Source organism: Fundulus heteroclitus, chromosome 11, assembly GCF_011125445.2.
Source record: "Fundulus heteroclitus isolate FHET01 chromosome 11, MU-UCD_Fhet_4.1, whole genome shotgun sequence".
NCBI lineage: Eukaryota > Metazoa > Chordata > Actinopteri > Cyprinodontiformes > Fundulidae > Fundulus > Fundulus heteroclitus.
In genome coordinates, this window is record NC_046371.1 from 16,810,225 (window position 1) to 16,824,582 (window position 14,358).

Below are 14,358 nucleotides of genomic sequence, written 5' to 3' on the forward strand. Positions count from 1 at the left end.
AACAGATCCCGAGCTCAATAAAGGTCATGTGCTCACTATGTAGTCGAAGGAAACAAATCTAGTGCTGGAACGTCCAAAGAAGATTTCTAATTGGTCAAGAGCAGTAAAGGCTATTGTGAGACTTAAACGGTTCATCAAAGAATATAAAGGTGTTTAACAAAGAACAAACAAAGAAACACATCTTGAATAGGGAAGAAACACAAAAGTACTCATCATCCAACTGGTGAGGAAATATAGAAAATCAAATCTCAAAGGGAATATTCCACACATAAGCACAACAGACTGAAGCAGCTTAATACTTTCTTGGACAAACCAGATGTTCTCAGGGCGGGAAGAAGATGATCCAAATCAGTCTTTCACCATGATGTCACCCGGCAATTCTTCATTGGACCAGAGGAGGACTGCCACGCCAATCAGACTTTTGATGAGGCCCACATGCACCATATAAAAGACTCCTGAACGCATTCCTTCCATGGGGGCAGCTAGTAGGAAGCGGTTATGTTAAGCTGTTCACGCACCTTTGGCGCGTACAACTGCTTTGCCCAATTTGAACCAGTTGTGCTTGCTTATTTTGTTAAGTACTTTGAACCTGTGTTTGTATTGACTTTGTACAAGCTAGAAGCTTGTGTTTGGGAAGCTTGGTGCTCCCTTTGTGTGAGTGTGTGTTTTTTTTTTCTTTCTTCTCCCTTTTGGGTTGTTTGGAGTTACTTTAAACCACAGGTGTCAAAGTCCAGTCCTCAAGGACCGGTGTTCTGCAACTTTTAGATGTGTCCCTGGTCTGACACGCCAAATAATCAGGTAATTAGCAGGACTCAGAAGAACCTGACTGCATACTGAGAAGCTAATTATGCCATTTGATTCAGGTGTGTCGGACCAGGGAAACCTCTAAAAGTTTCAGGACACCGGCCCTCGAGGACTGGAGCTTGACACCACTGCTTTAGGCTGACCTGTTTGAACATTTAGTAATTTAATTTGTGCTTAGCATTCTTGAAATTGTTAGTCCCTTCTTTTTTTTAAATTGGGTTATATTGTATTGTGTTTTGCGTTTGTGAAACCGTCTTTTTGTAATAAATTTTTACATTTCCACTTATTTTCTCTGGACACATTTTTATGTTACTGCCCCTGGACCTTGGGGGCGTAACCATGGTAAAATAGTATGATTATATAAACTCTAAAATGAATAATAAAATTAGATTATTTCACTGCTTCAACTCCCTTCCATGTGGAGGCAAACCCACTTTAAACATATTACTGACACCGAAAGTACGTGTCTTATTAAGTGTGACATAGTCAAAAATCACAGACGAGTTTGTGATGAATGTTCTATCAGGTAGCCACATGGGAGGCATCTGGGAACGGCAAATTCGGACAGTGTGAAGCATACTAACAGCAATGTTAGACAAGTCCTCAAAATGACTCAATACAACTAGTTTAAGAACACTCTTAACAGCAGACCCTTGAGTGTTTAGTATCTTAGTGATTCCTTGGGGCTGGAACCACTAACTCCCAATTGCATATTAACAATGAAATCTTCAGTTATTCTTCCCCCTCCAGAAAAGTTTTGCAGGGAGGATTTGTACTCAAACAAAAGATGGAGAAAAGTACAATTTCTAGCAAATGAATTTCGGCAAAGATGGAGGCATATCTGACATATCTGGAGAGACGTATTCACAAGGTGTTGACTTTACTTGAGACTGACACGCATACTAAAACGGACTCTGATTGTGACACTCAATAGAAAATCACATTGTCAAACTATTTGTGATTTTGATGGGAGTGTGTCACTGAAATGGCTTATGCATAAAATAGATTATTTGATTCCAACTGATAAAGTATGTTTGTTATAAATAGTTGTGGTTCACGTACTGAATATATGTTTTATCCTTGGCTTTGGGAAAAAAGACGTTTTTTTCTAAAGCCAGTGCCTAACATAAAGTCCAATTACACCCAGGATTTCCCACTGTATTTTTGGACATTTGAACGTACTATTGTCCTAACACAAGTACAACTAAGAGCACCATGCAATAAGGCTACCTGCTTATCCCTGCAATGACAAGCAGGTAGAGATGAATGGATGAATAAAAAGGATCTTTGATTTAACTGTTCCTTCTTTTGTGTTTTTTGTTTTTATTTTACAGAGCAACACTTAAGCTTTGTTTGTGTGCAGCTTGTGGAGGTATTTCTTCTTTTTCGTTTTTTCTTTTTTAGAAATTGAAAGCAAAGTGTTTCAGTTTTAGTCATTTATACATTCTTGTCCATTTTCACCACTGAAACTTGAATCAATAAAAAAGATTTTACATTTTAATCTTGTCATAATTAAGCTGTCTGGACAATAAATACATAATCAGAAAATTCATTAATTGTTTATTTATAATGTTTAGTCCAAACATATCTGCTTAAAAGAAAATGATGAGAACAAAAATCTGATTTCTCAGAAAGTTGTGTTTCTCCAGGTAAACCTGCCCTCTGAGCTTTCTGCACTTTGCTTTTGTCACCAACCAAATTCCAGATTCTAATCAGATTTTTACACAGCTGAAATGAGGCCAGAAATAATTTTTCTGGTTTTGAAAACTTAACATGCAGTTAAATTCTCTTTTGCCTTAGGAACTTGTCGGTGCTGCTCTGTATGTTGATTTGTTTAAAGAAATGCGCTTTAAATATCCCTAGTACCATGTTTAAAGATTACAGTAATAATAAAATGTCCTTATATTACATAAGATGAATAAAATATCTTTCAAAATGTGTCTTAACGAGTATACGATCTCTTCCAAGTAAAGGAGTCTCCATCTAAATCGTCCACACTGCTCTGACCAGCTAGCTGTGGTCGTGATCTCTTCATCATGGCGCCTCTCCTCCGACGAGGCGGTGCCGTAGAGTTCAATCTGTTCTTCTGCCCTTTGGGAATATTCACCTCTGTTTGGCCTGTCCAGCTTTTCCAGTCCCTCTCTGCTTCTTTCAGGAAATCAGACACTACCCTGAGGTACTCCAGAACTGCATTATGACTCCAGATACCTTTATCCTCCTCCTCCTCCTCATTTGTTGGTCTCTCTTCATCCACCTGCTGCCTGGCCTCGAGAGTGAAACCGCAGTGCCCTCCCCTGCCTGTTAAAGCCAGCAGGAAGTAAGGGTTGCTCTGGAAAAGGGAAAGGGGAAGCTTCGAGGCTGGTGGGAGGAGAGGGTCATCAGAGCTGCAGATGCAGAGTACTGGGACTGCCACCTCGTCCACATCTCTCAGCGGTTCATTCCTCCCCCAGTAGCTCTCCCAGTCTTGGGCTGGGTAAGCTCTTTCACCCAGAGCCCAGGCTGCTGCTGGTGTGAGTCCCCTAAGGGAGGGAGATGGAGAAATGTTCTTTGTGGGAGAGCAGAACAGAGCTTCTTCAAAGTCTCTGAGGCTGGAAGAGCTGAGGGCACGATCCACATCCAGCTTTCCTCTGAGAGAGCTGGCATATCTAATAACCCGCATGGAAGGGAAAAAATATCTTTAACATCTATACAAAAGTTAACTTTGGTTTTATATAGTATTCCTATATAAAACATGTTCTCACCTGCTGAGCTGCATTTTCCTATGAAACAGCACCCCCCAGCGGTAAATGGGCGGCAGAGCGCTTTCAAACCACAGCTGGCCCAGCAGCACAGGTGAGATGGCTGCAGCTGCTGTTAGACAGGTGCTTGAGCCTCGCTCGCCCAAGTAGGACAGCAGGACCCCAGAGCCTGATCCCTCGCTCACTGCAACCAGCACAGAGGATGGGTGGCAACTGCGGACATAAGCCACTGCCTGAAAAGAGACCGCATGGACAACACCGTCACTGTAAGGAAATGGTCAAAACAGAAGAGAAAAACAACAAGAAAAAGGTATTTCCAACAATCTAAAGGTAAAATATGTCAAAGTGAAGTCTGCAAATAGAGGAGCTCACATCACATTTAAAGAGTGAATTACTGCACCCAGAATGAGCGTTTTCCTCTATTTTTGATCCCATTAATTCAAAGAGTTATTTAATTTGTAAGGGATATGAATTGCATTCGCTCTAAAATACTTAGACAAATCAAACTTGGATAAGATAATACTACACTGAACACAGATACAATAAAATGCAGATTGAGCAACTTTATTTCTGTTCACTAATTTATCCTGTTCCTTTGTTGCTGCAAAGAAGGAGGCTCGCTCTTCTTTCTTTTAGAACTGCAACTGGCTCCAATGTTCCAGATTCAAATGAATGACTCATTACCAGACCTTTGCAGGACTCGATGACATGCTGAGGAGGTGATTCGCTTGTGTTGGAGCAACTATGGATCTAAACGTTTCAAGTGCATTAGCTCCCAAAGACTGGACGTGGATATGTCTAAACTAAACGTTGAATGTTGTTTTTGGAAAATATCTGTTTAGAAGATAGGAGTGTATTTGCCAGTTCAGCAGTTTGAAGGGGTTGCTTTCAAAAACTCTTCGCCCTTCCCTTACCTCATAAAAATATAAGGACTGGGGATAAAGGATTCAGCTGCAACTAAAAACTAGACTAAATCAACCGAGGTTGAACCGTCAATTTTTTTTCTTTTACTGTGTACCTGTTCCAGATCTGCTGGGTCTCCAAACTCACTCAGTGTGGTCGTGGTGAGCGGGGAGCCCGCTGTCCCTCGATGGTGAAACACCACCACGCAGAAGCCCTGCCGCGTGGCCTGTCTGCAGAGAAGCCGTAGGTGGGGTGTCATCCCTCCCCAGAACTGAGGGATGAGGAGAAGGACAGGAGGAGTCAGGGTGAAGCACCCTAGTGCCTTCCTCCCTGACTGATGCTCTTTCTTCACCTCCCACCTCCTCTTCACCGTTGCCTCACTAAGTCTCGGTCCCACCGCCCAGTCCAGAGCTACAATCCCGCCATCTTTCAGTAACAGGTGATCTCTGGTTAACTGTATGCTCTCCCCATGTTCTCCACACATTTGGCTGGAGACAGTCTGGAGGTGAGGGTCTCCCCAGGGCCAGTCGGACAGTCGTGCCTTTGTGAGGGACTCACAGTGCTGCAGGAGATATCTGGCCAGTGCAGTGGGTTTACAAATAAACCTGGGTCCACCTGAGGTCCGACCTGAAAACATAGCTGGCTGAGTCGATTGCATCTCCTTGGCCTTTGTTCCTTCATCGCTGTGCAGCGGCAGCTCCAGTATCAGACAGATAATGACCCACAGTCTCCAGCCTGCAGCCCTGACTGCCAGCTTTGCCCAACAACATAGTCTGGGCCAACGGAGACCCAAACACAGCAGGAAAACAAAGAAGGATGGGAGCAAACAGAATAAACAATTCCACAAGTATGATGCCATAGGTGAATAGAAAGAAATAACAGTTCAATCCAATGTTTTCTTTGAATATTTTTTTGTCATCTTCCAGGTTTACGGGATGATGCCTGTCGTTTTCCAGCTTCAGAAACGGAAAGAAATCATAGAAAAGAAAGGACCAATGCTCTCAATGACTGCACAATTGCACAGAAAAATAGAGAACTAGAGGGAAGAATCCTCCTCCCATTCCCTTTAACCTCCCTCTGTGAATCATTTACTACAAAGTCTGATAGAAACTGAGCAAATAGACCACATTACTGTGTCTCATTAATGCTATAGAATCATATTTCTTTGTATTTCTGACTCAGGTTGTTGGCAAATATTTGGTTTCTTGGGGAAAAAAAATTAAAATGTTTGATGACTTTATTAACACTCCTTGGATGTTACGCCCTTTAGTTGCTTTTAGAACTGAAATGATGGTTAAAGGCAGTTGTTTTTTTTATTAAATTTGCTTATGGCATCATACATATTGGATTGTTTGTTCTCATGGCTTTTTCTTTTCCTTTTTTAACAAGAACTGCAATAATTTTGAAAGAAAGAAGAAACAATGTTTATATATTGAATTAAAAACAGACTTTTACAAATGAATGTCAATTACCTACAAAGATACAGGAAAAGTAATATATAATAGAAATATTCTCTCATATAGTGTCATTATTTAGAAGTACACCTATGGCTGCAATTGCAGCACTCTGTCTCAGTCAGTCTGGCACATCTGCTTCCTTAAAAAAACAGATGTAGCTCAGTCAAGTTGCTAAACAGAGAAAAAGCATTTAGTTTCAAAATAAAGTGAAAACATCTTTGGCGACAGAAATTATCTAAACCCCAAGACTTCTTATCTCACTTCTGTAAATATTGACAGAAGCTGCCTCTGTTAGACTTCATGTTGGAAATCCAGAAATACTTTCACAGGAAGCCAAATAGAAATCTCTGCATAACCAAAGAGGAATAAAGATAATTTAGACCTAGACCAGATTTTTTAGCACTGGATATCAGCAATTCCCGACCCCCTGGTTTCCAAAAAGACCTTACAGTGACCTGTATAGACACCAGAGAAATTGTATGATTCGTTTAATGTTGAACTCCATTAATGATGCCGACATCTCTCCCGCAAAAAGAAACACTATGCAACAGAGAAAATATTAAAATTACTTTATTACAGGTGATTCTTTATCCAGTAGCCCTCTTCCAACACAAAAAATAGTAATTACAAACAAAATATTACATTTATCCCCTAAACTTTGCATCTGAATTTCTTTTATAGATTTTAAATCACTCATTTTTTCACCTGAAGGAATATCTATTCTCTTCTGCTATGCAACATTCAGCTTTTTTTAATTTGTATTTTTATTTGCACAAACTATACACTTTAATACAGTTTTATACAGATCTCTGGACCAGGGAGAATAAAACAGCAAGATTCACCAAATATGACAGGAAGGGAGAAAAGGAATACTGATAAACAGACTGTACAGAGAAGTAAACCGGCCTTCCACCTACTTCCAGCCCACGGCAGCTGCCCCCTTCAGGAGGAGGAAGCGGGGAGGGCTGTCACAGTAGACTCGTAAAACTGGTCAGCTACTTGTGCAATCAGTGCTACCGATCCAGTTCAGAGTGACCAATGTCTAAAGCTAGACTAAAGCTAGACTCTGCCCCCACTGCCTTGCAAAAAAAAAAGTCAATGGTAAATAGATTTAAAACTCTGCAGTTTGTTTGACCCTCAACAGACAGCTTTAAAAAATAAAAAATACTGTTGTGGGTATAAATTATATTTCTAAACTGAATTTTTTTTAATGTTTTGACAGAATGGGGGCATAATTTCTGTTGCTTCGATTTAAATGCAGACAATTTGTTGAAAAGAGGCTTTAAACAAGTAATGCATGTCTCAAAAATTAAGCCCGAGTAAGGCCAGACTTAAAGTAACCTTTTACTAAAAAAAGAAAAAAACGGTCAGCCTTGTGCAACAATTTGGAAACTATTTCAGGATGTAGAGTGCGTTCTGTAGCATTTAAGTTTTACTTTTGATTTTAAGGACAACAGCTTACTTTAGGCCTGAGTGTCTACCTGGTAGAACATTGTCAGTTTTACACAGACAGAGCTAAAGGAGAAAAGGGTTGAAATGATGTGCAAAAATCCTCCTCACACACTTTTAAACAAACCGTTGCCACTTCCTTGGGGCATTCCGACCTAAAATTCACAACCGAAAAAAGAAAAAAAACAAAAGTGTAGCAGCTGCAAACAGAACAAGTGAAAACTCAGCAAACACTTGTTTTAACTACAGCAACTGTAAAGCCACGGCGTTGTGCCCTCATCGCATGTTCAATTTGCCTTGATTTGTCATTTAGATTTCCAGACTGTACAATATTAACATGTTGACTGTACATTCTCTCTGTGAAAATCATAAAACGTGTAGTTTCACTATAAGACTTCTCTGAAATCCTCTTTTTTTTTTTAGATTTATATAAACACCACATCTCCAGTTCGTCTGTACGTTCTCTTGAGTGTTGTTTCCCTGCAGACCAGCGGGCCCCCCCCCCCCTCCCCCAATCCACCGGGGGGGCCTCGAGGGACACGGGAAGGAAGGAAGCGAAGGACGCAGGGAGATCGGCGGTCAGATCGGAGGGTGAGACAGAGCGGGGTGTCAGACCGGGGAGGGGTTTTTGCAGGGGCACGGCAGCGGAGATCCCAGCATCACCACCCATGGATCCGCTAAAACATTCAGCAGTCACCATCCGACAGACAAGCTGTTCTTTTATCTTTGAGGCCATTTTTTATTTATTTATTTTTTTTTTTACTTTAAATCAACATTTACATCTTTAACAGATCTGTGTGCTGTGTTTTTTTTTTGTCCAAAATTCTAATGTTTAAACTTTCTCTGTACATGCATCCATCAGCCGAGTTTCCGTACTGCTTTGACTGTGGAGTAAAAACTACCGCGTGTGCACGTGTGTGAGATCAGATCTGACTTTTTGAGTTGGCCTTGGCTAAAGTGCAACTTACTGCCACTGCACCCCGTTGAAACTGGCCGACAGGCTTTACTGCATTGATCGGAACACTACTGCGTTACTGCTAATAGGTGAGGAGCGATCACCAGTTTTTTTTTATTCAAGTTGTGGTTAGGTAATGATGAAAACCCGCCATTGTCATGAAAGGATAGTGGGCTAATATGGCAACAGCGTCCTGCAGAGTGAGACTGAGGTGGGCAGGTCTGTGGAAACCCGGGAGCTGACTACTACTTGGCCATGAGGCTTAAACTGACCGAGACTCTCTGGCGCACACCTACAGGTACAATCCAGTGGTGGTGTGGACAGCGGGAACCCAACTTCTCTTACTGTTAGCATGTGAGCACTTTGACCCAACGTCCTCAAATAACTCAAGATACAACACAAAATTGGCAGGTTACCACGATCAACTCATTTTTAAGCTTGACCGGCCCTGAACGGTGACCAAAAATGTGAAATCTAATCTTTTCCAATCGTCTAACGCAGCACGACTGGTCACGGTAACAACAACAACAACAACAACACTGTTTGGTACGGAAGTTGTTACTGAAGGAAGAAGAGTAGAAGTTATTGTCAGTATTAGTGATGTTCTTTTGAAGAAAGCAAAGGAAAAAATAGCTGTAGAAAGTAAAAATTAGACTAATTACTATAGAGTCATCTGTTGATTCAGGCTGCTGCAACGCAGACACAGAATTTGGCAAGTGGTGGTCGTTTTTGCCCTTCACCATTTTGTACTTTAGTCCTGTTGGTTGGAAGCTGCTCTGTTTTTCCAGGGCTTAAGCTTACAACCTCAGTTTGCCTGTAACATGAAATGCTGTCGGCCATTTGTAAATCCCAAGTTAAGGTAGGATCCTTATCCTCTATACACAGAAAATGCTGTAAACAGTAAAGCTAATACTGATAATTGGCAATATAAAATGTTAAAGACAGTTTAGTGCTAATCAATTTATTTTCATTTTAAACTATTTGAACCCTGTTTTACAACAACTACTCTGAAAAAGTGCATGAGCAAATAAACAATTAAGGACCGCTAATGATCGAAAGGCTATAAAAGAGAAATTTTTTAAATGCTGTTTAATTGTATGTCTTGAAGAAAATTGGCTCTAATCAGTGTAAGCAGGTTGAAGCTGTATGAAAACAAAAAGATCAGAAACAGAAATGTTGGATCGGTGCGTCTCTCCAAATAACTCCTGCCTCCACGCCGTGACACAGGTTGTTATCAGGGTTCCTACACATCGTCCAATTCAAAAACGCATACTTTTACAGACTCCAATTTCAATGATTTTCTGTATATTTCATCACAAAATAATCCAATCAAAAACAAACCGGTTGGAATTTATTATCCGTATGTTCTTAAAATCATTTAGTAAAAAAAAAAATAAACAAGGTGATGTGTGTTAAAAGTCACATTTATTTTCATTTTTATCTTTAAGGTAAAATCAGCTCTACTTTAAAATATATAAAATTAGAATTAGCAAATACAGATTATATATTACACAAAATTATTTAGTTAAATCACAGTCTTGTACGTTTTTGAGTGTTTATATTTATGAATGCAACTCCAGGGTCCTGTAAAACCACTTTTGTTATTTTTTAGTGTTTTTTTTTTTAATGCTTTTAGGAAAAAAAAAATAAGATTAATAACTAGAAATATTTTTTTATTTGTGTTTGTAAGGCCAGAGAAAAAAAACAATCAATTTTATAACTCAGTCATTTTTTACTTTATTTAAATTTAAATCAACTTAAGAAGTGCTTTATTCCTAATTTAATTGTTTAGATGTGAGAATAGGAAATCAATTCTGGAAACAAAAAATCTAATTATGTTTTCAGTTTTCTTTTTACCATACTTCTAAACCTGGAAATGCAAATTCAAACCTTCTGCATAGAAACACGTTTCAGTGTTGTGAGAAAGTGACCCTGTGACACTGACACACAACTTTGATTTTTTCCCCTCCATAACATTTTTTTTTTTTTAACTCTGTTGACATTTCAGCCAACCTAACATTTATTCAAGCGCACAAAGAATTTCACAGTCTGCTTTTGAATGTTTTCATGGCATCTCACAAGGATTTATGTAACTTTGGTAAAAGCAGCAAGTTTTTCCCTCACCAGACGCCGTATTGTGCAAAACAATCTGACTCAGCCGACTCACACGTTAAAAATAGTAAAACGTACTGCAAGCTAACCTCTCTAGTTAAACTCCATGGTGGACTAGCACAGAGGGTAAATAGCAACACAGGCTAATTTGACAAAAACGAGCACACAAAAAAAAAAGCAGGCAGCAGTGGCACACTGTAAATGGCATTCAGTTTGGCTTCAGCTCTCATGGGTTTCCACAGACCGCCCGGGTCTCACCAGTCTGCAACGCGAGGTGTGTGGTGGGAAACGACAATATGCGTGCGGTGTGCTTAGTGTGTCTTAATTACAGCGATTGTGTTTCTTCTGTGTGTGTTTATCTATTTTTTTTTTTTTAGGTGTATGACAGGTGGGAACCGTTGGAGATCTGAGAAGTGATGCTGGCGCTCCTGCTCATGGCCTGTTCACCCCTCCCCCCCGATGACGTCCTCCTCATAGCCTGTGGGCTGTTCCTCACCCCTCCCGCGCCTCCCTGACTACTTCTCTGACTCCCTCCGCCGGGATGATGGAGGCTCCAGGGAGGCGGGCCGCCTGCAAGCATCGGGTGACCCCAGGGCTGCTGCGAACTGGAGCCGCCCTGGTGATGACTGTGATGGCCGCCTCCTCCGCCACCTCCGGGCCAGTGGCTTCCACCCTGACCTCCCTGGCCTCCTCCACCACCTCCTCCGCCCCCCCAGCCTCCTTGGGAATCCGGAGCGAGGTTGGTGATCACCATGTTGCTGAACCCCAGCCGCAGCGACTCTGAGTCGAAAGCCTCAATCTCCCGCGCCTGGCGCTCCAGCAGGGAGCGGATTCGCTCCAAGCGCTCGTTCTGGAGGGAGAGCATTTCCTCCTCAATCTGAGGGAACAAAAGAACGTTTTTTAGCACACAAATGGTCCTGAACCAGTTAACAGGGTTCCTACAGCATAAGGCAAGTTAAATTCAAGACTTTTTAAGACTTTTTAATGCCACTTAAGACCAACTTCACGATAAACAAGAAAAACCTGGATGCGACAACTTCACCCAAATGTTTATTTTAACATAAACCATTACTTTCTGGCCCAGTAGACATGTTTAAATTTTTGAAAAACATTTCATATAGGAAAAAAGCTAAAAAACACACAAATTACAGATATATTTTTAACAACTACTGAACTGAATTCACAAACTTTGTTTTGTTCCCTACTAAAATAAACTATAAATCAGTGGTCCGGCCGCAACAGTTTTTATTGGTTCCGCTATCGGGACGGAACCAATAATGGTTACATTGAGCCTTTCTGTAAATAAAAAATATATATAATTGTGTCAATTATTTTACTGTTTGGTAGGGATTGCAAAAATAAAATCCTATTTATGACTTGGTAACAATTTTAAGACCTAAGAAAGACTGATTTAAGACATTTTAATGCCAAATAAGGCCTTAGTTTTATATTACAGAATTAAATGCCTTTTAAGACTTTTTAAGGATCCGCGGGAACCCTGAGTTAAGATAAAGGGTTTTGCCTTCAACAGCCTTGGAAACAGAAGAGAAAACTAGATTTTAGAATTCATTTTAAAATGTTAGTCTTTATTTTTAGAGCCCCGTGTGGTCAAGCCCCAGCCTAGAGCCTTACAGCTCTACCAGCAGTCTGGGATCTCCTGGTCAAATGCGGTTAATGGTTCCAAGAACACATTTTAAGGCAAGATAAATCCTTTAGAGCGTTGGCTGCCACAATGTGAAACGAGTGGCCTCCATCTTTAAGAATCACACTGGCTTTGCATTAGTTTCACACTATTCCCATCTTTCCTTTAATGTCTTACTCTTCCGTGTTGTTATGCTTGATTTTAATTGTAAATCGCTTCATGGTTTTTGTTTTGCAAAAAAGTGCTACACAAATAAAATCAACAACTCAAAACCTGCCGAATAACGTCTGTAAATAAATACTCTATAATTTCCCTTGTTCGCCACACTTAAAGGCTGCGCTGTTCTAGCCTCGTGAGACCATCCTGATCTCGCGAGCTTTCAAGGTTTCACTCGCAGATCAGTCTGGCTACTCTCCGTTAAAGAAAATTTGGAGCCGTTCACCAAACGAACGTCCAATCAGCGTTGGCTTTGAGGCGGGTTGAGGTGTGACGCAACGAGAAGATCGACAGTTCAGTCTAAACAACATGGCGGCTTCAGCCGATGAAACTATCGTTAGCGTGGCTATCGAGCAAGTTTTATCGGAATTACAGAGTATTTCTTTGCTGAGCTAACGAGCTTTTACCTGCAGCAGCAAGAGTAGCTTGGCTTGTGGTTGTGTTTTCGTCGTCGCTCTGTTACGAGCGACGACGAATCTGATTGGTTTATTTGGCCCGTCTATCACCAACATAGGCCAATCAGCTAACCAGTATTTTCGCCCCTTCCCAAAGTTACTTCAACGGAAGGTTTCCAGATGGATATGCGAAGCAAATCTATCTGGCGGCGTCAGGTAAGCGCTGTTCCAAACCATGCAGAAAATCTGCAAAGTTTTCATCATCGCTTATTTTCTGACAGGCTAGATGACGGCAGACAAACCGAGAACGTGGCTTACTTTCTGTTCCAGCAGAGCCCGCCGCAGGGACACCCTCTGCTCCAGGTCCCTCCTCTCCTTGTCGTGCTGGGCGTCCGTCTGCATCTTGATCTTGCTCTGGTAGGCGTTGAGCAGCTCCAGCTCCTGTTGCAGCTGCATCCTCAGAACCTGACACTCGCCCTCTTGAGCCTCGTCTAACCGTAGCTGAGGGCAGCCGAGCAAAAATACATGAACCGTTTGTTGATATATTAATATAGATTAGATTAGATTCAACTTTATTGTCATTACACAGGTACAAGGCAACGAAATGCAGTTTAGGTCTAACCAGAAGTGCAATAGCAGCAAGTGCAGGATAAACAATGGTTCCATATGTACAGGACATGGATTATTACTGAATAAATATAGAGATGGATACTATTATAAAGAGAATTTTACTGATAGATTTGTCCTATGAGTATACTATATAGATAACTAGTATTGTGAACTAGATTTACAGCTGGATATGTACCGAATATAGTATACAGGTGGGTATTAATATAGATAGAGTTTTACAGATATGTACAATAGCATAATATACAGATGATTATTATAACAGAGTTTACATGTACTATGAATATATGTACAAATGGCTATTACTATAGGCAGAATTGTGAACATGATATACGGGTAGCTATTACTATAAAATTAATAAATAGAGTTTGGACAGAAGCTATTTAAATTAAAGTGCAGTGGAAGGTAATTGCATATTACAGTTAAAGTACAGTTATAGTGATAAAACTTCAGGATTTTCTGGGGGCAAAATCAAAAGGATACTTACGGCCTGGGTGGAGAGCATCTCGTTGATGGAGTGATCGTACTGCTCGGCCAGGATGGCCAGCTTCCGGGTCTGCTCCTCTTTCAGCCTCTTGAGCACGGCCTTGTGCTCAGACTTTGGCGTGGTCTCCAGCAGGTGGTTCCTGAGCGCCTTGTACTGCCGTGTCTGGGTCTTACACGTATCCTGGAACTGCTTCTTAATCTGGAGCTCCTTCGACTATAGAAGGAAAAAAAAAGTGGATTCCTGTCAGCTTTTAAGTTGATGGTTGCTCTGTAGGTGCGGAAAAGAAAATAGAGGGTCTGCGGTGATCTCTGTACCTTCAGGCTCTTGGGCTGCTGCCGGACCTCCATGACATGCTTGCGCCTCAGCTCCCTCTCCCTCCTCTTGTTGTACTCCAGCTGGTTGGTGAGCTCCGTCTGGTGCTGGGTTCGGATCAGGTCAGCGCGGGCCCTCTGGATGGTCGCCAGATGCCTGAACTCCAGCTCCTGCATGGACTCGTGATGCCTGAGCAGCATCGCGTGTTCCAGGTCCTTCTGAGTTTGCCGCTTGTTCAGCTCCTGGAAAACGTTTGCGAAA

At 41.3% G+C, this 14,358-nt stretch overlaps 2 protein-coding genes across 3 annotated transcripts in view; both read right to left on the bottom strand.

The window, feature by feature from the left end:
- Positions 1-875: 875 nt before the first annotated feature.
- Positions 876-5,471, bottom strand: LOC105915973 (protein ABHD15). Its single transcript, XM_012850266.3, has 3 exons — positions 4,561-5,471; positions 3,546-3,775; positions 876-3,449 (listed from the first exon to the last, which is right to left on the bottom strand). The coding sequence occupies exons 1-3, from the start codon at positions 5,302-5,304 to the stop codon at positions 2,747-2,749; spliced, it is 1,677 nt and encodes a 558-aa protein (XP_012705720.2). The 5' UTR covers positions 5,305-5,471; the 3' UTR covers positions 876-2,746.
- Positions 5,472-6,456: 985 nt separating this feature from the next.
- LOC105915980 (serine/threonine-protein kinase TAO1) overlaps positions 6,457-14,358 on the bottom strand; it is a 32,315-nt gene continuing 24,413 nt past the window's right edge. For both annotated transcript variants that reach the window (XM_012850273.3, XM_012850275.3), the window contains exons 19-22: positions 14,100-14,339; positions 13,786-13,998; positions 12,990-13,172; positions 6,457-11,295 (exon numbers count right to left, since the gene is read on the bottom strand). In XM_012850273.3, the coding sequence (XP_012705727.1) occupies positions 10,792-11,295; positions 12,990-13,172; positions 13,786-13,998; positions 14,100-14,339 (1,140 nt within the window). In that variant the 3' untranslated portion in view covers positions 6,457-10,791. The remainder of the gene's footprint in view (positions 11,296-12,989; positions 13,173-13,785; positions 13,999-14,099; positions 14,340-14,358) is intronic.

Bases quoted from the DNA above. Each gene is read 5' to 3' on its own strand.
- LOC105915973 (XM_012850266.3), bottom strand. From the start codon at position 5,304: ATGGCATCATACTTGTGGAATTGTTTATTCTGTTTGCTCCCATCCTTC. The intron at 3,776-4,560 runs GTACACAGTAAA...GTCTCTTTTCAG, and splicing joins ACCCAGCAGATCTGGAACAG to GCAGTGGCTTATGTCCGCAG. The intron at 3,450-3,545 runs GTGAGAACATGT...GCGGGTTATTAG, and splicing joins AGGAAAATGCAGCTCAGCAG to ATATGCCAGCTCTCTCAGAG.